Genomic DNA, 23,659 nt, shown 5'->3' with positions numbered 1-23,659 from the left:
TGTGTAGGTGAAAAGCTGCCTAATGGGAAGAGAGGAAAGATGGTAGAGAAGAAATCAAAGTAGTGACAGATTTAATTTATGTTCAAGTACTTAAGAGCAAGGAGGAGTTTCATGTCAATATTTTTCTTGTAGACCCAATAACTTAGATTGCTTATTGGGTCAGAATCCAGATTTTGAAGGGTAGTGGATAGGTGTTTGGTTATGAAATAGGGCTTGGGGTAATAGTGTATGATTGACTATTAGCTGTGGTTGATCACCCTTGAACAGCCTTGAAATGAATCTTATATATATAGATTATTTGACTATGATTAACAATCACCAGTTATTCAGGGAGGTTATTTCAAGTTTCCATAGGTGTTGCTCAGTGTTGAGGATGTTTTACTCAGAGACTACCTTTAAGATGGCAAGTGTTGAACCTGTAACAATTTCAAACATTAGGTTAAATATTTTTCTATTATGGTATACCTAGTTTGAATATTAATATCTGACCTCATACTATTTTGTGTATAATTTGTTAAGGCCAAGGTTTAAAGTTTTTTGTGATATTTTATAATGATATAATTTATATCTGAGATGAACTTAGCAATTTAGCCTAAGCCATTTAATTTAAACTCTCAAATCTGTCAATCTGTCATAACATATATGTATGTGTGTGTGTGTGTGTGTGTGTGTGGTGTGTGTCTATATATATATATATAGACACACATACATAAAGATGATATAATTTTTATGTTTGCTTTTTCTGTCCCATTGTACAAAATATTACTTATATTTTGAATTTAAGGCTTCATGACAGTTGATGTATTTTGGATTTTACATCACAAATCTCTTTAATTCAAAGAATTTTCTATTATTCTTGAAATTGGGTGTTTGAGTTATTTTATGTTGATAATAGTTATCTGAAGATCTCTGCCAGTAAATCCTAAAAAAATGGTTTGAATACTGTTGGCTCTTGATTCAGGATGACTAAGAATTTAAAATAATAAATTAAATATAATCAAAATAAATTTAGCACCTTAAATTCCTAATTAAGAAATATCACTGCAGTTTGAAATTAAACAAATAGCTCTCTAGTGAAGTGCTATGCTTTTAAGGAGGTGCCTTGAGTTAAAATAAATTTAGGAAGCTTTAAAAAAATAAAATTCTTGGGTAGATACTACTCAGGGGAAATAGGTTGTTAGTGTCCAAATTATATTTGACTCTTTCATGAACATAATACCCCTTTTTGTACTATGGCTCTGTTGATACAGCGTAGCAAATGGAAGCTTCAGTTCTTAGTCTTAATCCTTGAATTTTAAAACCCAGGGATTTCTGATATATAATGACAAATCTTCCAACAGTATTTTCTCTCAGTCATTGTCACACTTCTTCCCGTGACCTTTTCCCCTATACTTTCTTTTTTTTAAATTAAAAAAAAATTTTTAATAGATCTTTATTGGAGTATAATTGCTTCACGATACTGTGTTAATTTCCATTGCACAACAGAGAATCAACCATATGCATGACCTTATCTAAGCTCTCCTGCCTTTTATGTACAAATAAAGTTTATTAGTTGAATATATTGTTTTTATCTTTCCATCTATCTGGTTTACTCATTTGTTAAAACATGCTTGTTAACGGTACCTCGTTCTCATAATACACACTATTAGTGCCAGCAAGATGGGCTCGGAGTGAAAGTGGACGAGAACAGGCATCTCTGCTCTTGGGAAACCGACTCTAAATGTGAACTCTGATTCTTAGTGGCCATGTGCAAGGCATTTTGAGTTACAAGGATGAATAAACCATAGTTTTCTTGCCCTTGTATGTCTTATGGTCTGTCTGAATAGATAGAAGAATAGATAAAAAATAACCTGTGAGATTGCTGCAAATGAGATCGCATCTTAAAAAAATACCTCTTTTTTACTGCCCTTCACTAAGTGAGGGCCCTACAGACCAGCTGTCTGAATATCGTTGCTTTTTCCTTTCATGTACCTAAAAAGATAGCACTGGATGGAAAATTTGAAGCATAAATTAGTGCCAAACTCAGTAATATAAAATTCTTTCTAGAATTTGCAACTGTTTAATCATTAGACTTCTTACAGTATACCCTTTTTTCAGCTAGAATCAGGCCTTCAAATCTTTACCCCACTATCCAAAAATAGAGAATTTGATGCTTCTGATAAGATTTACCCGTTAGGATCGAACGAATGGATAACTATGAAATCTCATATTATAGTCAAAAATGGATATAATCCTCCCTTTTGTGCTTATTATGTGTAAAGTGATCATGCCCATATATTTTGCATACCTTTTAAATTTTTAATAAAATACTTATAAAAATGTATAAATCAGGTCTCTTGTGATTACTTACACAGGTATATGTGATCACATGCATAAATTTGATCTCTTTCTGAGAATGTTGGCTATGATTGTATATACAATTAAATAATTCCTAGCATATGGTGTATTTGAACAAGTATGAAAGAAAGTCACTGTTTTAATCTGTGTCCTGTTGCAAGAAATTTAGAGGTCATGTTTATAAACAGATATATCTTGTCTTTTGTGAACATAATATGATGTTGGGCTATTCCAGACCAAAGATCATACTTCTTAATTTACTGAAATAAATGCTGCTCAATTAAAAAAGAAAAATGTAACTGTACTCTCTTTTTGACAACTTCTGTTTATTGTTATATATGCATATTGGCATGTATATGAACACTCTTAGCAGTGACTATTAAACTCTTTATGGAGCTTTATGATTACTCGCACTTGGAAGAAGTTCTGGCTTGGACCTTTGCCCTGTAAATGTGCATTGCTGATTTTCTTTTTCTTTACGTGTCTGCTTTGAAGTGCCTGTGAGAGGGGAGGCATGTTTTACAGTACACTTTTCTTCCCAGAAACTCAAAAAGGTCATCCTCACAACAAAGTAGGGAGAATGGAATGGAGATGAAATAGGGAGATGCGATTAGAACTTGAGGCAAGAGAGAGGATAGAGAGAGGTTGGAGATTGATGCTAATTGAGCCTAGGACAGAGAAGTGCTGATTCATGTAGTTCCTTTCCTATGGCCGGGGTTGGCTTATGAGAAGTTTTTGTTTGTTTTGAAGTAGTAGGTAACGAATGCTCTTGAATAGCTAGTTATACAAAGCTGTGAATAATCCAGTACTGGGGTACAGCTGTAAGTATTAAATAAATGATAAACTTGACTTAAATTACAGAACCAAAAAGGAAGGACACTGTAGAGAGCTTTTGCACAGTGGCGGGTCCCTGTGGAGGGATTAAAGATGATCCCAAGGATTTGTGGTAAACTGGAAAAGCATTATTATCATTTATCTGACTGGGAAACTTGTAAAGGGTGTATAAGTTTGGAGGGAGAGATGATGAGTTTGGCTTTCATAATAAAGAATAAAATGTCAATAGAATACCAAACCTGATACTAGTAAATACCACATATTGAGCATCTACCATATATGGTAGATAGGCACTCTGTTTGATGTTTTACATTTAATCCCCACAATCCCCACTCTCATCCCTATTTTACATATGAGGAAACTGAGTCAGAGAGAGGCTATGTAATGGGGCCAAAATTATGCAGCTGATAAGTGGTGAAACCAGGCTTTGATCTGACTCCAGAAATGGCTACCTTGAACCTGAGATGGAAGTGTGAAATGATATGAACCTTCCAAGAGGGAGTACAGAGCAGAGTGAAAGACGTGTTTAAAATGATCATACTGAAAGGAGAGGGAGTAGACCTCTTGAAAGCAAGGAAGAAAGATTTTCTTAAAATGGTATTCACCAATAGTGTTAAAAATCCATAAAAAAGATCCATAATGATAAGGATTGAGGGGTGAGAAAATCCATTTCATTTAAGAATGCCATTTATTAATGACTTCTTTAAGTCAAATGATACATTAACGCCAAATTTCAAGAGGGTAAGGAGAGAGTAGATAGAGAAGATCTGGATTGTGTCATTTTTCTCTTTTGAGAGTTGTAGGAAGAGTAGATTTGATTAAATATTTTCTAGTTAGGAATACCCATATTTTCCCCTACTAAAAGGCATTCTTTGGATGTTTGTTATTACTTAATATTCACAAATTTGTCTTTTGGTATAAGCCTTCATTTTTAGGAAGCAATATGCATTTTGGATTAATGATTCCATTTTTCTTTTTCAGATTAATTTTATTTTTCCACCAAAAAGCTGAATGATGATTTGGTTACTTTTTTTTAATCAAACTATTTTGAGAAGATGCTTGAGGAAAAGTCAATGAACCATTATCAATATAACAGATTATTTATAGTTGCCATCTAAAACCATACAGTTATTTTCTACTAGACCAAAATAAACTTGTTTTTTCCCACATTAAATAAAACATGTTTTTCCTTAATTTTTAGTTTTAGGTTTTACATGTTATTTGAGTTTTTAAAACTTAAAAAAGATGTCAACAATGAGAAACAGAATATATGGGATATTATATTATTTACTTTGTCATTTTATTCCTCCTTATTTAAATAAAAATAAGATGTAGTTTCTTGCTTTTGTGTACAAAATTTCTAGCATTTGAAGAAGATTATAGCGAGGCTTGGGGTTTTTCATAAAGATTGTAAGAAGCTGGAAGTATTTCAGTATTAATTAATTATTTTATCATAATCTTTTTTTAGGTAATTGCACTGTCTGAAATTATGTGAATTTACTGCAGGTTATGAAGATTAATGAGATGTCAGTGTTAAACTGGACTTCAGGTCAGGAACAAAGATAGTAGGAATCATTAATGGGGGAAAACATCTGCCTCTTCTTACGGAGGCACTCATGTAGAACCATTACTTCTGTGTGGTTTCCTATCTTGACCGGGTTTTTGTTGCTGATCCAATTGACTGTAGAACAGTCTCTGGAACACGACAAAAGTCTCACCAAAATCGTACTTCTTTGTACTATAATATTTTGTATTTCCAATTCCGCTAGTCTGTTGATATAGGAAAAACTACCCATGTTTCTGTTGTCTTGTTATCAGTAAAAGAAACAATGGCTCAGGTGTCAATTTCCAGATGAGTCTGACTTCTTCAGGGAACCAGAAGAATCTGGGGCTTTTGCAGGCTTCCTTGTTGCCTTTATCCTCATCGTCCTAATCTGGATTTTGTTTGTTTGTTTGTTTTTTAGTAAATGAGATAAGGGAATGGTCAAATTAGAACTAGCCCCACTACTAGCTCTGCATGCATTGTCTACACAGAAGGCTTTACCTCATTTGTCCTTCTTATAGTGACTCAGTTCCCCCCCCTACTCCACAGCCCCCCAGTCTAGAGGCCGAGTTGGCTGGAGCACTAGATGGACTTTAAAGTCCCCTTTTCTACCAATCATAAAACAAAATTATTTCCTTCTTTAAGAGAACATTCTTGGGACTTCCCTGGTGGTCCAGTGGTTAAGACTCTGTGCTCCCAGTGCAGGGGGCCCGGGTTCAATCCCTGGTCGGGGAACTAGGTCCCACATGCCTGCACACCACAACTAAGACCCGGAGCAGTCAAATAAATAAATTAATAAACATTAAAAAAAAGAGAGAAAGAACATTCTTTCTACATCTTCTTAAGATGAGTAATTTCATTCGTCTTTGATAAATGTCTCTGCTTAAGGGATTTAACTAGTTCTTTAATGTGACTTTAAAACTTCAGGAACCAAAATCGAGTGTGAATCATTTTTCTACACAGCCTGAAATATATATTCACTGGAAATGTAAGAAAAGGAACTGATCAACAAATGCCCGTATAGTGGACACTTTAAAATAGTTAAGCATAACTCTTTATCAGTTGTTGAAATCAGTAACTGGAAAGTAGTACATGGGGATCTATTTTTATATAAAAAGTAACCCACCCCTGAAATACCATTAGAAACTATAGTTCATATTCTGCAGTGCTTTTGAGCTTTACTATTTCTTTTTTTTAAATTTATTTTTATTTTATTTTATTTATTTTTTGGCTGTGTTTGGTCTTTGTTGCTGTGCACGAGCTTTCTCTAGTTGCGGCAAGCAGGAGCTACTCTTTGTTGCAGCACGCGGGCTTCTCATTGCAGTGGCTTCTCTTGTTGCGGAGCACAGGCTCTAGGCATGCGGGCTTCAGTAGTTGTGGCTCATGGGCTCAGTAGTTGTGGCTCACGCGCTCTAGAGCGCAGGCTCAGTAGTTGTGACGCACGGGCTTAGTTGCTCCATGGCATGTGGGATCTTCCCGGACCAGGGCTGGAACCCGTGTCCCCTGCATTGGCAGGCGGATTCTTAACCAGTACGCCACCAGGGAAGCCCACTATTTCTTAATTTAAAGGTTTGTTTCCTATGTTAAAGCATTTTAATTAAAAAAATCAAATTAAAATTTTTTTCTACCTCCTGTACTTAAAGCACTGTGTTCTAGGCATGGTATTACAAAGTAGAATTCAACCAAATATTTGTTTAAGAAAAATCTTTTGAGTGCCTGTGGGCCAAATCTGGCCCTCCTCTTATTTTATGGAACATAGCCATACTCATTCATTTACGTATTTTCTATGGATGCTTTTGCGCTAAAATGACAGAGTTAAGTAGTTGCAACAGGGACCGTATGACATACAAAGCCTAAAATACAGTATTTATTTTGTGGCCCTTCCTAAACAGAAAAAGTTTGCTGACTTCTAATGCTGAGCAGCCCTAACTAGGAGAATACAGTGGAAACAGCATAGTGGCCTCAGTGGACCAACAATCTCAGTTTCTATTTGTCTCTTTGCCCTTGGTGCTCTTGGAGTTTGAGGAATAGAATTAATAAAGTGTGGAACTTCCACTGAAAATTACTTTTCCCTTGAGCTGGGCTTGGGTAAATCTTTTGGCTGGCTAAGTAGGAAATTTTATATTGGTTACTTCATTCATGATCAACTGTCAGAACGGAGAAGTGGAGTTTGCTAGGAACTGGACATACAGAGACATATACAATCTTTTCACCCTGACTGTGTTCCATCACTGGCCTGAATAGTTCTCTTTTCATCCAAAAGGAATACAAAGAAGAAAACAGTCTCCACTGAGACTATGAAAGATTACTTGAGTTCAAGAGAAGGACATTCTCACAAATATGAAGAGTTAAATTCTTTGGAGACAAAAAAACTTGAGATATCTTCCTAATATAATTCAAGTGGCCATAAATGAGAAATTAAGTTAAGAAGCAATAGTAATAATCTCTGTTTCAAGTACCTCTTAACTTCCAGGCATTGTGCTATGCTAGGTGCTTTTTTAAAAAAAATATAAATTATTTATTTATTTGTTTGTTTTTGGCTGTGTTGGGTCTTTGTTGCTGCGAGCAGGGACTACTCTTCATTGAGGTGCGTGGGCTTCTCACTGCGGTGGCTTCTCGTTGCAGAGCACAGGCTCTAGGTGTGCGGGCTTCAGTAATTGTGGCTCGTGGGCTCTAGAGGGCAGGCTCAGTAGTTGTGGCACATGGGCTTAGTTGCTCCATGGCATGTGGGATCTTCCCGGACCAGGGATCGAACCCATGTCCCCCTGCATTGGCAGGTGGATTCTTAACCACTGTGCCACTAGGGAAGTCCTATGCTAGGTGCTTTATTTTCATTACTCTAGATCATCATAGCAACTATAAAAGTTAGAAAGAATTACCTTCCTTTAACATGAGGGAAACTGATGCTCAAATATAATGGATTAATTTCCTGAAGGCCATACAAGTTAGTAGGTGGTAGAGCCAGGAAGTAAGCCTCATAGGCCCATCTTCTTTTTTTCTTTTTTAATCGATGAATAGTTGATTTACAATGTTGTGACCTTCTTTTAAAAAAAATTGAGGTAAAATTCACGTAATGTAAAACCAACCATTTTAAAGTGTACAACTCAGTAGCATTTAGTACATTCACAATATTGTACAATCACTACCTCTATCAAGTTCCAAAACACTTCTATCACCCCAAAAGAAAACCCCATACCCATTAAGTACTCACTCCCTGTTTTTCCCTCTCTCTATCCCTGGCAAACACCAATCTGATTTCTCTATAGATTTACCTATTCTGGATATTTCATATAAATGGAATGACATACAATTTGTGACCATTTGAGTTTGACTTCTTTCACTTAGTGTAATGTTTTTGAGGTTCATCCATGTAGCCTGTATCATTACTTCATTCCTTTTTTATGACTGAGTCATATTCTGTTGTATGGACATATCACATTTTGTTTATCCATTTATCTGTGGATGGACATTTGGGTTGTTTTCACCTTTTGATTATCGTGAATAGTGTTGCTGTGAACATTTGTGGTCAAGTTTTGTTTGAGTCCCCGTTTTCAGTTCTTTTGGGGTATATAGCAAGAAGTGGAAATGCTAGCTAGGTATATGGTAATTCTGTGTTTACCTTTTTTGAGGAACCACAAAACTGTTTTCCTCAGTGACTGCACCACTTTACATTCTTGCCAGCACTGTACAAAGGTTCCAATTTCTTCACATCCTCGTCAACACTTGTTTCCTTATTTTTTTTTATTGTAGCCATCCTAGTTGATGTAAAATGGTATCATTTTGTGGTTTTGATTTGCATGACACTAATGATTAGTGATGTTGGACATCTTTTCATGTGCTCTTGGCTATTTGTATGTCTTTGGAGAAATGTCTAGTCAAGTCCTTTGCCCATTTTTTGATTAGGTTATTTCAACCATTTGTTGAAAGGACTTCTTTCTCCATTGGATTGCCTCTGCTTCTTTATCAAAGATCAGCTGTGTTTGTGTTGAGTCTAGTTTTGGGTTCTATGTTCTGTTTCATTGATCTGTGTGTCTGTTCTTCACCAATATCATACTGTCTTGATTTACTGTAGCTTTGTAGTAAGTCTTAAAGTCAGGTAGTGTCAGTCCTCCAATTTTGTTGTTCTTTTTCAGTATTGTGTTGGCTATTCCAGGTCTTTTGCCTTTCTATTTTACCTTTTAAATCAGTTTGTTGATATCCACAAAATAGCTTGCTAGGATTGGGATCACACTGAATCTGTAGATCAAGTTGAGAATTGACATCTTAACAATATTGTGTGTTCTAATCAGTGACCACAGAATATCTCTCCATTTGATTTTTTTCTCTTTGATTTCTTTCAACAAAGTTATTTAGTTTTTCACATACATATCTTACAATTGTTTTGTTAGATTTATACCTAAGTACTTTTTTTCTTTTGGTGATAGTATAAATGGTACTGTTTTTAATTTTTAAATTCCAGTTGTTCCTTGCTGGTATATAGGAAAGTGATTGACTTTTGTATATTAGCTTTGTATCCTGTGACCTTGCTAGAATTGCGTATTAGTTCCAGTGTTTTTTTGGGGGTAAATTCTTTGGGATTTTCTTCATAATCAGTCATGTCATCTGTGAACAAAATAGTTTTACTTCTTCTTTCCCAATCTGTATACCTTTTACTTCCTTTACTTGTCTTGTATTAGTTATGACTTCCAGTACAATGTTTAATACAGATGGTGAGAGAGGACATTCTTGTCTGGTTCCTGAGCTTAGTGGGAAGGCATGCAGTTTCTTACCATTAAATACGATGTTAACTGCAGGTTTCTTGTAGAGGTTCTTTATCAAGTTGAGGAAGTTCTCTCTATTCTTAGATTGCTAAGAGTATTTATCACAAATGGGTATTGGGTTTTGTCAAATGCTTTTCTGTATCACTTGGTATGATCATGTGGTGTTTTTACTTTCATATGTTGATTATGAATTGAATTTAGGATGTTGAACCAGCCTTGCATACCTGGGATAAATCCCACGTAGTTGAGATGTGTATTTCTTTTTGTACATTGCTGGATTTGATTTGATAATATTGGTTGAGGATTTCTACATCTGTGTTCATGTAGTTTGCCTTTCTTTAATGTCTTTATCTAGTTTTGGTATTGGTAATACCCTAATGTGTCCTCATAGAGTAAGCTTTGAAGTGTTTCTCTACTTCTGCTTTCTGGAAGAGATTGTAGAGAATTTCTTCCTTAATTTCTTCCTTAAATGTTTGGTAGAATTCACCAGTGAAACCGTCTAGGTATGGGACTTTCTTTCTGGAAAGTTTATTAATTATAATTTGAGTTTCTTCCATAGATAAAGGCCTATTCAGATTATCTATTATTCCTTGTGTAAATTTTGTATCTTTTAAGGAATTGGTCCACTTATCTAAGTTATAAAATGTGTAGGCATAGATTTGTTCATAATATTCTTTTATTATCCTTTTAATGTCCACGTGGTTGGTAATGATGACACTTCTTTCATTTCTGATATTAATAATTTGTGTCTTCGCTCATTTTTTCTTGGTTATCCTGGCTAGAGGTTTATCAATTTTGTCAGTCTTTGCAGAGAACCATCTTTTGTTTCCATTGATTTTTTTCACTACTGAGTTCCTGTTTTCAATTTCATTGATTACTGCTATAATTTTTATTGTTCTATCCTTTTATCCATTTGCTTTAGTCTTAAGTTGTCCTTCTTTGCCTTATATCCCAAGGTAGAAGCTTAGGTTATTGATTTTAAGTTTGTTTTCTTTTCTAATATATGCCTTCAGTGCTATAAACTTTTCTCTAAGCCCTGCTTTTGCTACATCATACAAATTTTGATTTGTATTTTCATTTTCATTTAGTTCAAAATATTTTAAAAGTCCTCTTTAGATTTCCTCTTTGACCTATGTATTATTTAGAAATGTGTTGTTTAATGGCAAAATATTTTGAGATTTTTCCATCTATCTTTTTGTTATTGTTTTCTAGGTTAATTCCATTGTGGTGTGAGAAAATACTTTGTATGATTTTTATTCTTTAAAATTTGCTAATTTGTGTTTTGTGGTACAGAATTTGGTCTATCTCGATGAATATTCCACGTGAGCTTGAGAACATGTATTCTGCTGCTGTTGGATGAAGTATTATGTAAATGGCAGGTAGATTTAGTTGCTTGATGGTGCTATTCAATTCACCTATCTTTATTCTCTCTTTTTTTTTGCCTACTGAAAGGGGGTGTTGAAGTCTCCAACTATAAGAGTGGATTTGTCTGTTTCTCTTTGCAGGTCTATTGCCTCATATATTTTGTTTTGTTTTTTTTGTTCAGTATTTTTATTTAATTTTTTAACAGACAATTTATATACCTCCCCCACCCCTTCCTTTAAGTTAGTGTGACAATTTTCCATAATAAGCTACTTAAAGAGAAGCTTTGGTCAAGAATGGAATGAAATAGCAAAAGAAAAAAACAAACAAAAAAAGACACCCCAAATCACTGCTGCTTTTAAAAAACCAACACTTTCACCAATTACACTCAAACAAAACACACAGCAAGGTTTGCGCCATATGCGTTTTCAGTGTTTCCTGGAGGCTGGCTCTCCTCCCCATCATGTGAATGGCGGAGTTGCTCGGTGCAGCCTGTCTGTCCTCATGCTGGATCTGGGAGGCTCGCTCAGCTTCACAGTATCCAAAGGCCCTGGATAGAAGACTCTAAGGTCTTGAAATCCCAAATGGTCATGGCTCCGTCAATGCCAGTAGTGCAAAATTTGCGACAGTCTTGCTTGTCCATCTCATAAATAGACACTCGAGTGATGCTGTTCTGGTGCAGCATCTCCAGGGCTGTGTTTCGGTCCTTGGTCGTGGCCCACTTGTCCATGTTGCGGAAGTGCTCCATGGCCGACATGTTGTGCTGGATGCTCTGTTTCGGGATGTCTAGCTTGGAGACGAAGGTCAAACAGCCACGGTCGTCGTAGTTAAAGAGCATGGGGCAGCAGTCATGGCCAGCAGCCACAACGCTGTTCTCCGAGCCAAACGACACACTCAGGAGGGGCAGGAACTCTGTCTTCAGAGTTGAGACCTGCACGCTTTTTGAGGCATCAACAACAGACATGATGCCGTCGTGGCTGACCCAGGCCAGGCGGCTCCCGCTGGCGAAGAAGCTGACCCTGTTCACCCAGCCGCCAGTGCCACTGCCACCATACTCTGACATCAGCTGACCAAAAGGCATCTTGCTGCCCCAGGGTGTACTGGCGACCGTGGAGCGAATGGGCTTTTTTATGTGCTTGCTTACCCACCAGTCATTTTCTGACTCGAAGTAACAAACATAAATGAGTCGTGCTCTGCTGCCCACAGCAAATTTGTTCTCTAGCGGGGACCACTTGACAAAAGTGGCTGCACAGTTAATTCTCAGGATCGCCAGGGTCGGCTTCCAGACTCCACCTTTCTGACCCCAGACATAGGCATTGTGGTCAGCCCCACAAGTGACAATGCAGTCACTCTTGGGAGCCCAGTCGATACCTGTGATGTGTCCGTTGTGCTCCTTGAATTCATGAGCTTTCACCCACTGGCTCCCGTTCTTCTTATAGATGTGGACTTCATGGTTATTGGGGCTAAGGGCAATCTGGGTACGATCCCTGTTCCAGGCATGGCAGGTGATTGGCTCTAGTAAAAATTGATGCAGGGACATTATTCTTAGTGTTTTCGAAGGATAGACAGCTGGGAGTCGGGGCCGTCCGGACGGGCTCGGAGCGTTGAATTCGCAGACTCTGGTCAGTGGACACCAACAGGCTCTGGCGGACGCGGGCAGAGGACCGAGGCCCAGAGGGAGCCCCTTATGTATTTTGATGCTGTCTTGTGTGGTGCATACATATTAAGGATTGTTATGCTTTCTTGGAGAGTGTATCATTTTCTAATGCCCCTCTTTATCCCTAATGATTTTTCTCATTCTGAAGTCTACTTTGTCTAAAACTGATATAGCTATTCCAGCTTTCTTTTGATTAATATTAACATGGTATATATCTTTCTTTATCCCTTTGCTTTGAACCTAGATGTATCTTTATATTTAATGTGAGTTTTTAAAATCTACTCTGACAATCTCTTTTAATTGGTATATTTAGGCCATTCACATTTAAAGTGAGTATCAATATACTTGGATTAATATGAACCATGTCTGTAACTTTTCTGTTTGTTATACTTCTTTTTTTTTTTTTTTTTTGCTGTATGCAGGCCTCTCACTGTTGTGGCCTCTCCCGTTGCAGAGCACAGGCTCCAGGCGTGCAGGCTCAGCAGCCATGGCTCACGGGCCTAGACGCTCCGTGGCATGTGGGATCTTCTCAGACCGGGGCACGAACCTGTGTCCCCTGCATCGGCAGGCAGACTCTCAACCACTGCGCCACCAGGGAAGCCCTACTTCTTTTTTTTTAAACAATAACAGGTCCCGTTTTTCTACCTTCCCTGGTTTCAGTTGACCATTTTGTATGATTCTGTTTTCTCTCTTGTCTTAGCATATCCATCACATTTCTTTAAAAAAGGGTTTTTAGTTGTTGCTCTGGAGTTTACAGTGTATATTTACAACTTATCATCTAAGTCCACTACCGGATAACTCTACTCTGCTTCTCAGATAGTACAGGTACCTTTCATTTTACTTATCCATTTGCTATAATTAGCAAATACGCTATTACTATTATTACTTAGAACAGTTATCTATTAAGAATAAGAAAAATAGATTTTATTTTACCTTCATTTATTCCTTCTCCAATGCTCTTTCTTTCTTTGTGTAGATCTGACTTTCCGGCCTATATCGTTTTCTTTCTCTGAAGAACTTTTTAAAACAGTTTTTACTAGGCAGGTCTACTGGTGACAAATTCCCTCAGTTTTTGTTTATCTGAGAAAGTTTTTATTTCTCCTTCAATTTTGAAGGATAATTTCACTGAATACCTTCTAGGTTGCTGTTTTTTTTTCTTTCAACACTAAATATTTCACTTCATGGCTTCTGACAAGAAGTCAAATGTACTTCTTATCCTTGTTCTCTATAAGTAAGGTGTTTTTTTCCCCTCTGGCTTCTTTCATGATTTTCTCTTTGTGTTTGGTTTTCTGTAGTTTGAACACGATATGTTTAGGTGTAGAGTTTTTGGGTATTTATCTTGCTTGGTGTGCTCTGAGCTTCCTGGATGTGTGATTTGGTGTCTGTCATTAATTTTAGAAGATTCTCAGTCATTATTCCTTCAAATATTTTTTCTCTTTTGTCTCATTCTTCTTCTGGTATTCCAGTGACACCTTTTGTAATTGTCCCATAGTTCTTGGATATTCTTTTCTCCTTTTTAAAATTCTTTTTTCTGTTTGCATTTTAATTTGGGAAGTTTCTCTTGACATATCTTTAAGTTCACTGATTCTTTCCTTGGCCATGTCCAGTCTACTGATGAGCCCATTAAAGGTATTATTCATTTTTGTTATGGTGTTTTTGATTTTTAGCATTTCCTTTTAATTCTTCCTTAGAGTTGTATATACTTACATTACCTGTCTGTTCTTGCATGTTGTCTACCTTTTCCATTAGAGTGCTTACCATAGTAATCATAGTTGTTTTAAATTCCCTGTCTGAAATTATCCCTGGTAATCCCCAAACCTGTGCCATATCTAAGTCTTGTTCTGATGCTTGCTTAATCTCCTCACACTCTGTTTTCCCTTGCCTTTTAGCATACTTTTTAGTGTTTTTTAAAAGCCAGGTAGGATATATTGGATAATAGAAATGGAGGTAAATAGGCCTGTAGTATAAGGTTTCATGTTAATTTGGCTAGGAGCTAGACTGTGTTTAATGTTTGTTGTAGGTGTAGATGCCAGAGGCTTCAGTTTCCTCCAGTGTCTTTATTTTTAAAATTTTCTCCCCCATTATCTTTGGGTTTCCCTAAGAAGTCCTTTTTAAATAGAGTCTGTTTCTTGCAACTCTTTCTGTTGTAATCCACTGTTATTGGATTACTGTGGAACCTTGGTGACGTGGTGGTAGAGTGTGGGGAAGGGCAAGTGTTTTATAATCTTAGGACCAAGTCTTAGTCTTTGGGTGGGCCTGAGCCCTGGACTGCAACCTTCAAAAGTATTTCTTAGCCTTCCCCCAACCCCTGCTTCCTTTAGGTGAAACAAGTCTAGAGAAGTCTGTGTTGGCTAATTTCCCCTCTCCCAGGACAGGAATATACCAGGAAGGCTCTGGTATATTTTCCCTTGGAGTGTTGGCCTTTGCTATGGAGAACCTTCTGGGTTTATTTCAAAACTGTTACTTTTTCCCATGGGTGTATTTCAAAATCGTCACTTCTCTCTTCCTCTTACCCAAAAAGGGAGGAGATTGTTTTTGTATCTTCACAGTCAGAACCTGGTGAGGTTCCTGGAGGTAAAGCCATGAGAGTATAGAGGCTCTCCTAAGATTGGACCCCCAGGAGTTCTTACTCTCAAGCCTTCGTCAAAATTACAATTTAAGTTTTCTTACTAGTGTATTAACTCCAGCACCTTCTGCTCCAGGTAAGCTGATCTTGGATGTGATTCTCTGTATTTGCCTGTTTCTCCAGATTTCAAGAGTTCAGTTTGCCCTGTGTCCTCAATTCTCTGATAAGCCTAATAAAAGTTGCTGATTGGCAGTTTGTTCAGGGTTTTTTTTTGTTGTAAGGACAGGAGTGACAGTATCCAAGCACTTTATGTGTTGGAGCTGATCCTGAAATCTTATATTTATATTTTCAAATAGGAAATACCTTGTCCAGTTTAAAAATAATGTTCAACAAGAGGCTTTTAACTTGCCTATGAGCCATTTGCTTAGCTAGATCAGTTATTTTCATCCCTTTGAATGTCGGATCTGTATATTTTCAAAGTGCTTAGTAAGAACTTTTTCCAGGCAAAATATTTGAAAAAGTTGAGAACTTTAATGTAGTTCTAGAAAATTGCTAATAACTTTATCCTAAAGTAACTAGAATTATCTACCCCCCCGTCCCCTGCACTATTTTTTGTTTTATCAGATACCTTTAACCATGCTAAAGTAGTTTCAGGGATTATTTTCTTTAACCTTCATTTGTTGTTATTTTACCCCACTTGTTTTTGAAGAAATAACTCAATTTTTTTTTTTTTTGTGGTACGCGGGCCTCTCACTGTTGTGGCCTCCCCCGTTGCGGAGCACAGGCTCCGGAAGCGCAGGCTCAGCGGCCATGGCTCACGGGCCCAGCCGCTCCGCGGCATGTGGGATCCTCCCAGACCGGGGCACGAACCCGTGTCCCCTGCATCGGCAGGCGGACTCTCAACCACTGCGCCACCAGGGAAGCCCTCAATTTTTAAAGGCATTTTGAAATCTCTGGAGACTAAGCATTGGTTAAATTTGAAAAACTAATGAGAATAAATGCCCAACTCATGCTGCAAATGGTCTATTTTCGATTAACCTTGATGAATGTATTAATCATAAACTATACATCTTGGTGATTTTAGCTTAATAGGATTACTTTCAGGATCTGTGTGATAGAGGACAGTTTGGCTAAAATGTGTTATTTAAGCAACTGAGAAAGCACTGTGTGTACTTTTAAGCCTTATAATTTGATTACTTGGTAAAAAATTGCATTTTGGGAGGCTTCAGTTCTTATCCTTGGAGAACAGTTGTAACCAATTTTGGGTAGATGAGACATTGTAAATTGTATTAACCTTGTCCCCCCTTTTTAGGTTTCATTTTAAGTTTTATTTTTCTTACTGAATCTACTGTGAGGAACAGCCATTAAACCAAGAAACAAATAAGCTGTATGGTATTTAAGATTGCTTATTAGTAGGCAAATTCATATTATTTTTACTTTAAGAAATATTTTCCTCTTTTAATTTTCCTCATTGTTTAAAATGAATATCTACCTTTGGGAATTAAATTTTTTAAAGTGGGAGAATTAAAATATAAATATTATGAATGTTATCTTAATATACTAAATAAAGTTTGTTTTAAAAATGATGAGTCAGTGCTGTATTGAGATAATTTGGTTGAAAATAATTATTTTCGCCATGTAATAATCAGTTAGCTGTGGTCCTCCATTTTAAAGTAAGATCTGTTTGTTTGGCATGCTCTGAATTAGAGGCAGAAACTTTTCCCTAGGCTTTTTGCTCAGAGACGTTTCTTATAAAGAAAGAGTGCTGTCAGGAGGAAATGGAGAAAGAATAGAAGGTCTTCAGTAGTGGCACAGCAGGTGTATGTTGTGCCCCATGCCAGGTTCCACCCACTCTCAACAGATTGGTGGATGGTATCAGAGTTGCTCCTCCTGAGATTTTTTTTTTTAAAGCTCTTGAGAAGAAACCCACAAGAATGAACACAGTGTGTCAGCATTTTAGTCTTTAACAAAAAAGCTTCCATGTGCTAACAATTCAAATGAAGATAATGGTCCACATTCAGTAAATAAGTATTTAAATTGAGGCCCCTGTTGGCAGAGACCTGACTTCAGTTCTCAGATAAGGAGAGAGTAGCAGCTCTTCTTTTTCAGTCCTGATCTTGCTACTACTCCCTGCTAACTGGAATGGCAGCTACCCTTGCAAAATGCCCCTTTATTCACCACAGCATTCAGGACCACAGCACTAGTATAGATTGCATATTTCCCTCTCCAGAGACTCTCAGGATCAGACCCATGATTCTTTTCTTTTTTTTTTTAATTAATTAATTTAAAAAATTTTTATCTTTGGCTGCATTGGGTCTTCATTGCTGTGCGCGGGCTTTCTCTGGTTGCAGCGATCGGGGGCTACTCTTCATTGCAGTGCGCGGGCTCTAGGCACACGGGCTTCGGTAGTTGTGGCACACGGGCTTAGTTGCTCTGCGGCATGTGGGATCTTCCTGGACCAGGGATCGAACCTGTGTCCCCTGCATTGGCAGGCGGATTCTTAACCACTGTGCCACCGGGGAAGTCCAGACCCATGATTCTTGACATCCTCTTTTACTTTCTGTCACCACCGAAACTCGCTGGCCGTCCATTAGCCCAGAACCCTTGTCTCTGTACTGATCTGTACATCCCTCTATCACATCCTGGTTCCTCCCACAACCCTCCCACTGTCCCCTAGAGCTCCCGAACTGCCATTAATAATTTCTCCAATGGCCTCAATCTTGCCCCAGCCTCACAGTGTAATTTCACTTTCTGCCTCTGGGATTCTCTGCTCCTGCCAAGCAGGTGCCTGAGGTAGCCCCCTCTGGCACCATTCTGCTACCTCTGCCTACTACCTGGTAACCATGCTGCCTGCTTTTGAGCTAGCTCCTTGAGTACAGTGAGTCCTTCACTCTTCAGATTTTTGCCCATGCTGCTGCTTCACATGCAGCGGTTTTTCCAGTCTTTGCTTGGCTGACTCTATACATTCTAATCTGGGTTTCCTTGTGGTAATCTCCGTTGGTGCCTATTTGTTTCCTTCTTGGCACTTATTTAAATTTGCAATTGTATATTCACTTACTCACTTAGCCTTTTTCATTGATTCTAAGATAAACATTTCCCCCCACATTTCTGAAATTGGGGCACATCTTACCCTGGATACCTTGATTGCTTTCCGAATGGTAAATAAAATAATGGTTTATCTTACAATTAATTGTAATTAAAAAATCAATAAAATACTGTGCTTTTGATGATCTGTTCCGCTATTTGATTGTGGGTTCCAAAGGAATCACAGTAGGAGCCAGTGCCTAGTACAGTACCTGGCACCTAGTAGACACTCCATAAATAATGCTTGGATGAATATCATTATCTGTTTGGGAGGTGATGGCCCTGATATGTCTGAAAATGAATCAGTCAGTATATGCATGTAAATTTTTAATTCAGTGTCTGTGTTTGAGTTTTTAATCTTTGGAGATTGCCTTATTCTGGAATTGAAGATATTTAAATGTGTCTATTTTGTTCCCCTATTTATGTAAATTGTCCCATTATCAATATATGTACATCCTTATTTAAGAGTATTTACTCACCATGTATGAAAAATGAATCCACATAAGCTTTTATCAGGTATCAGCAATTGCCTTTCATTAGGGGGAAGAAGGAGGAAGGTACCAAAGAGTAGCAGACTTGTAAGGTTTAGACAGTTTTGAGTGCTTGAACTTGCTTTTTCGTTTTACTTCGTCCTCTAAGGAGTGCAGTCACTTGGCGTGCCTACTTCACTTTTAAGGGAAAGAACAGCGAACAGGCAGCATGAGTGACTGGCGTGCCTTAGGCCAACTCCTCGACAGGGTTCAAGCTTACTCCACAGCTGGAGGGAAGGTATGGCTCTCAGTCCTTTTCATTTTCTGAATCCTGCTACTGGGGACAGCAGTTGAGTCAACCTGGGATGATGAGTAGTCTGCCTTTTGTTGTAACACTCGACAGCCTAGTTGTGAAAACGTCTGCTACGATGAGTCCTTCCCAATCTCTCACGTGTGCTTCTGGGTCCTGCAGATTGTATTTGCATCTGTCCCCACACTTCTGTACCTAGCACACGCGATCTATGTGATGCGAAAGGATGAGAAGTTGAACAAGAAAGAGGAGCAACTCAAAGTTGCCCCAACCGATGGTGCCAGTGTGGAGGTGCACTTGGAGGAAATTGAAATCAAGAAGTTCAAGTATGACATTGAAGAACATGGCAAGGTGGAAATGAGGGGGGGCTTGCTGTGAACCTATACCATCTGTTTCTTCTTCAAGACAGTCTTTGAGGTGGCTTTCCTGCTGAGCCAGTGATACATCTATGGCTTCCACCTGAATGCGGTTTACACTTGCAAATGAGACCCCTGCCGCGTCAGGTGGACTGCTTCCTCTCTCGCCCCACAGAGAAAAGCATCTTCATCCTCTTCATGCCGCTGGTGTCCTTGGTGTCTCTTGCCTTGAATATCATAGAGCTTTTCTTTGTCTTTCTCAAGAGGATTAAAGACCATGTGAAGAATCCAGAGCGTGAGCCTTACCACAATACATCTGGTCTGCCAAGCCCCTCCATTGGCTCCTTATCAACTGTTGCTCTCTCCACCATGTCCCTTCACAGGGACAAGCTGGTTCCTGGAGACAGAAACAGTTCTTCCTGCGATAGTTACAGCAAACAAGGAAGTGAGCAGAGCCCTGCTAATTACAGCACATAGCAAGTTCGAATGGGACAGGCAGGAAGCACCGTTTCTAACTCACATACACAGCCTTTTGATTTCCCTGTTGACAAGCGGAATTCTTAAAAAAATCTAGCTACTGGACACTGGCCATTGCAGCCCAGCAGCAGTTCTGCAGAGCCAGCAATCATGCCAGCAGCAGTGTAAATGACCTAGAAATCTACACACGTGGTTGAAAGCATTATAATTCTGCTCAATTGTTAAAGAAAAGGAAAGTGCAATAGACAGTGTACTTTTGTTTTAGTGGAGTTGGTATTCAACAACCTCAGTGGTGAGGCCTAGCAGATACAAAGACATTAGACTACCACGGTTCTTTGGAGGTGTCTGGGATAGAAGGATGGAGAGAGAGGGATTAACAGGTACGTGTTGATATTTAAAATGGTTGACTCAACTTGCATTCTAAGTAAAAGTTGCACTAGGTGATGCATAAGTAAGGCCTTTTTCTCTCCCATATTCCCCTAGAATGGTTCAGTGTATGTGAAAGTGATAGATATTTGCCACGTATTGGTATAAACAGATGCAGTATAAACTCACAAACATAGATTTTAAAATAATGCTCACAGTGTTCAAATTTGAGCTTTTCTCATGGATTTTTTGGTGTGGGTCAAAAGGATGTTTACGTTACATAATTTCTACTGTGAAAATAGAGCACTGTTTTTTTCCTAACCCCCCCACCTCTAGTGTATCGTATTATACATACTGGTTCTATTCATTATATTTTTTCTCTTTTGTAGAAAGATGTCACAAATGATTTCCTTTTTCTGAAATGTAATCATTGAAGCTTGAATGATAGAATTTTAGTACTGTAAACAGAACTCATTAATGTGAGAAATTTAAAAGAAATGATTAGAGCTGGACTACTAAGTGTTCTTACATGAATTTTGCAGTAACTGACAGTTCTTGCCTTTATCCAATTTAATAAACCCTACTGAATAAACATTATTTCGGAACTTATATTCTTTTGAGTTTGACAGTCTTTTGGGGTGGCTAGCATTTTTGAAATTTGTCCTAAGATTTTATCTGGAATGCAAGAGAGGTTGAAACAGGTTTGAGTATTATCCATGTAACTAATTTGCTTGAAATATATACCAAAGAAATCTAACCATTTCTTCAAATGTCTTTTTTAAAGCTCATCACAGATGATTGGTGAAAATGCTGAGCTTAGTACTTTATTCTTGCACGGCAGCTACATAAGCAGTTTTGTACAGTGAGAAATACTAATTTGTTGAACATTTCACATTGAACTACTGTCATGTTCAGCTTTATTGCATGCAACGTAGACCTAGCCCATCATATATTCTAGAGAGTGTTCTTTGTTCAGTAAAGTTTTAAGAGAGCAATCTGCATCACTGCCTTCTCTGAGAGCTTCTAGCTGCACTGATCTTCCGAGTCTTTTGAATTCTTCACTGGTACGTCTTTATCTAAGCAAAATACGCTATAATAGATATTTGGAGATGGAATTGTAGAGACTATGTTAGAGAAGGTTTTAGTATTAGCATTTTTAGTTATATGTAGCAGGATCACGGATATACTTACTACTTTCAGATGTGCAAAAAAATGTAGCTTCTTTGTTTTTCTTTTAACTGATCTACTCTTCATCAGAAGCTTCCTCCCACCCAACAGGGCACCGGGGGAAGGTGAAGCTGGGGACAGCAATAAGCCTGCCAATCCATCTGACTGCATCTTGCTCTGACAGTCTCATTTGGAAAACCCATTCTCTTGGTTCAGTCAAGAGTGTTTCACATTTCCTCCTCACAGACCTTTTCTTGAGGAAGAATCACTATTATTTTCTAATGGGGTGTGTGTTTCTGTGGAAGACTTCAAAACACCTGAAACCTTGGAATCAGATTGGACACTGCCACCCTCACTTCCTGTTTCACATTAATTTTCACCTATTGCTTGTTTGATTTTCTTTACATTTTTATCTTGAGATACAGATTCACGTGCAATTATAAGAAATAATAGATTCCATATATCCTTCAACTACACAAGTGTAGTTCTATCACTTGTGTAGGTTTGTGTGACCACCACAGTCAAGATATAGAACAGTTTCATCACCAGGATTCCTTATGCAATCTTTTTGTAGCCACAGCTGCATCCCTCCCTTCCCCTCTATCTGTCCTCTGGCAACCACTGATCTGTTTATCTCTGTAATTTTGTCATTTCAAGAATGCTATTTAAATGGAATGATATATAACCTTTTGAAATTGGCCTTTTTCACTCAGCTTAACTCCCTTCAGACCCATCCAAGTTTTTGTGGACCAATAGTTTGTTCTTTTTTATTGCTGAGTAGTATTCCACAGAGTGGCGGTGTCACGGTTTATTCAGCTATTGAAGGACCTTCAGGTTGTTTCTAGTTTTTGGCTATTACAAATAAAACTGCTTTGAACATTCATGTACAGGTTTCTTTGTGAATGTGTTTTTATTTCCCTGGAATAAATGCCCAAGAGTGTAATTGCTGAGTTGTATGGTAAATGAGCATATAGTTTTGTAAGAAACTGGCATACTCTTTTTCCAGAGTGGTTTCTATTCCCATCAGCAATGTATGACTGGTCTCGTTTCTCCATGTGCTCACCAGCATTTGGTATTATAACTATTTTTTATTTTAGCCATTCTGATAGGTATGTAGGTGATCTCATGGTAGCTTAAATTTGCATTTCTGTAATGGCTAATAATGTTGAATATCTTTTCATTTGCTTATTTGGCATCTCTGTATCCTCTTCAGTGAAATATCTTTTTATGTCTTTTGTCCATTTTCTAGTTGAATGTTTTATTACTGTTCAGTTTAAGGAGTTTTTAAAATATATATATTCTGGATTAAAATCCTTTGTTGGATATGTTTGAAAATATTTTCTTCCAGCTTGTAGCTTGTCTTTTCATTGCTTAATAGGGTCTTTCACAGAGCAGAATATTTTAATTTTTTTTTTTTTTGTTTTTTTTGTTTTTTTGCTGTACGTGGGCCTCTCACTGCTGTGGCCTCCCCCATTGCGGAGCACAGGCTCCGGACGCACAGGCCCAGCGGCCATGGCTCACGGGCCCAGCCGCTCCGCGGCACGTGGGATCTTCCCAGACCGGGGCACGAACCCGTATCCCCTGCATCGGCAGGCGGACTCTCAACCACTGCGCCACCAGGGAAGCCCAGAATATTTTAATTTTGATGAGGTGATTTAACAATTTTTTTCCTTGTATGTATTGTATTTTTGGTGTTAAGTCTAAGAACTCTTTGTCTAGTCCTTTATCCTAAAGATTTTCTCCTTTGTTTGCTTCTAAAATTTTATAGATTTACATTTTGCATTTAAGTCCATGATCCATTTTGAGTTAAATTTTGTGTAAGTTGTTTGAGAGATGTAGGTTGAGGCTTTTTGTTTTTTGGCCTGTGGATGACCAGTTGCTATAGCACCACTTGTTGAAAAATCTCTCCCTCCGCCATTGAATTTCTTTTGCAGGCAAAAATCAGTTGAGCATATTTGCGTGGCTTTATTTCTGGATTCTCTGAGGTGTCCCATTGACCGATGTGTTTATCCTTCTGCCAGTATCATGGTGTCTTGACTACTGATATGTAGCTCTGTAGCAAGCCTCAACATCAGATATAGTGATTCCTCCCACCTTATTCTGCTTTTTCGAAATTTCTTTAGCTATTCCAGGTCATATGCCTTTCAATTTCTGTTTTACAATAAGCTTTCCTATATCTACAAAACACTTGCTGGGATTTTGATAGGAATTACTTTAAATTTATACATCATTTTGGGGAGAATTGGCATCTTGTTGAGTCTTCTGATACAAGAGTACAGTATGTTTCTCAATTAATTTAGGTTCTCTTCAATTTTTTTCATTAACATTTTATAATTTTCAGGATACAGATCCTATAGATTTTTTTTAGGT

At 37.9% G+C, this 23,659-nt stretch overlaps 2 protein-coding genes and 1 pseudogene across 4 annotated transcripts in view; 2 read left to right on the top strand and 1 right to left on the bottom strand.

The window, feature by feature from the left end:
* Positions 1–23,659, top strand: part of CDKL5 (cyclin dependent kinase like 5) — a 188,404-nt gene that overhangs the window by 64,995 nt on the left and 99,750 nt on the right. The gene's annotated exons all lie outside the window — the stretch shown is intronic.
* LOC132482247 (actin-related protein 2/3 complex subunit 1A-like) lies at positions 11,341–12,336 on the bottom strand. Its single transcript, XM_060087404.1, is given in 2 exon segments — positions 11,341–12,313; positions 12,316–12,336. Coding segments are annotated over 2 exon segments (966 nt in total). The 3' UTR covers positions 11,341–11,368.
* On the top strand, positions 18,843–19,843 carry LOC132482156 (gap junction alpha-1 protein-like; annotated as a pseudogene).

This window comes from Mesoplodon densirostris, chromosome X (genome assembly GCF_025265405.1).
Source record: "Mesoplodon densirostris isolate mMesDen1 chromosome X, mMesDen1 primary haplotype, whole genome shotgun sequence".
Classification (NCBI taxonomy): Eukaryota; Metazoa; Chordata; class Mammalia; order Artiodactyla; family Ziphiidae; genus Mesoplodon; species Mesoplodon densirostris.
Note: the sequence above shows the minus strand (reverse complement) of the source record. Positions and strands in the feature narration are given on the sequence as shown.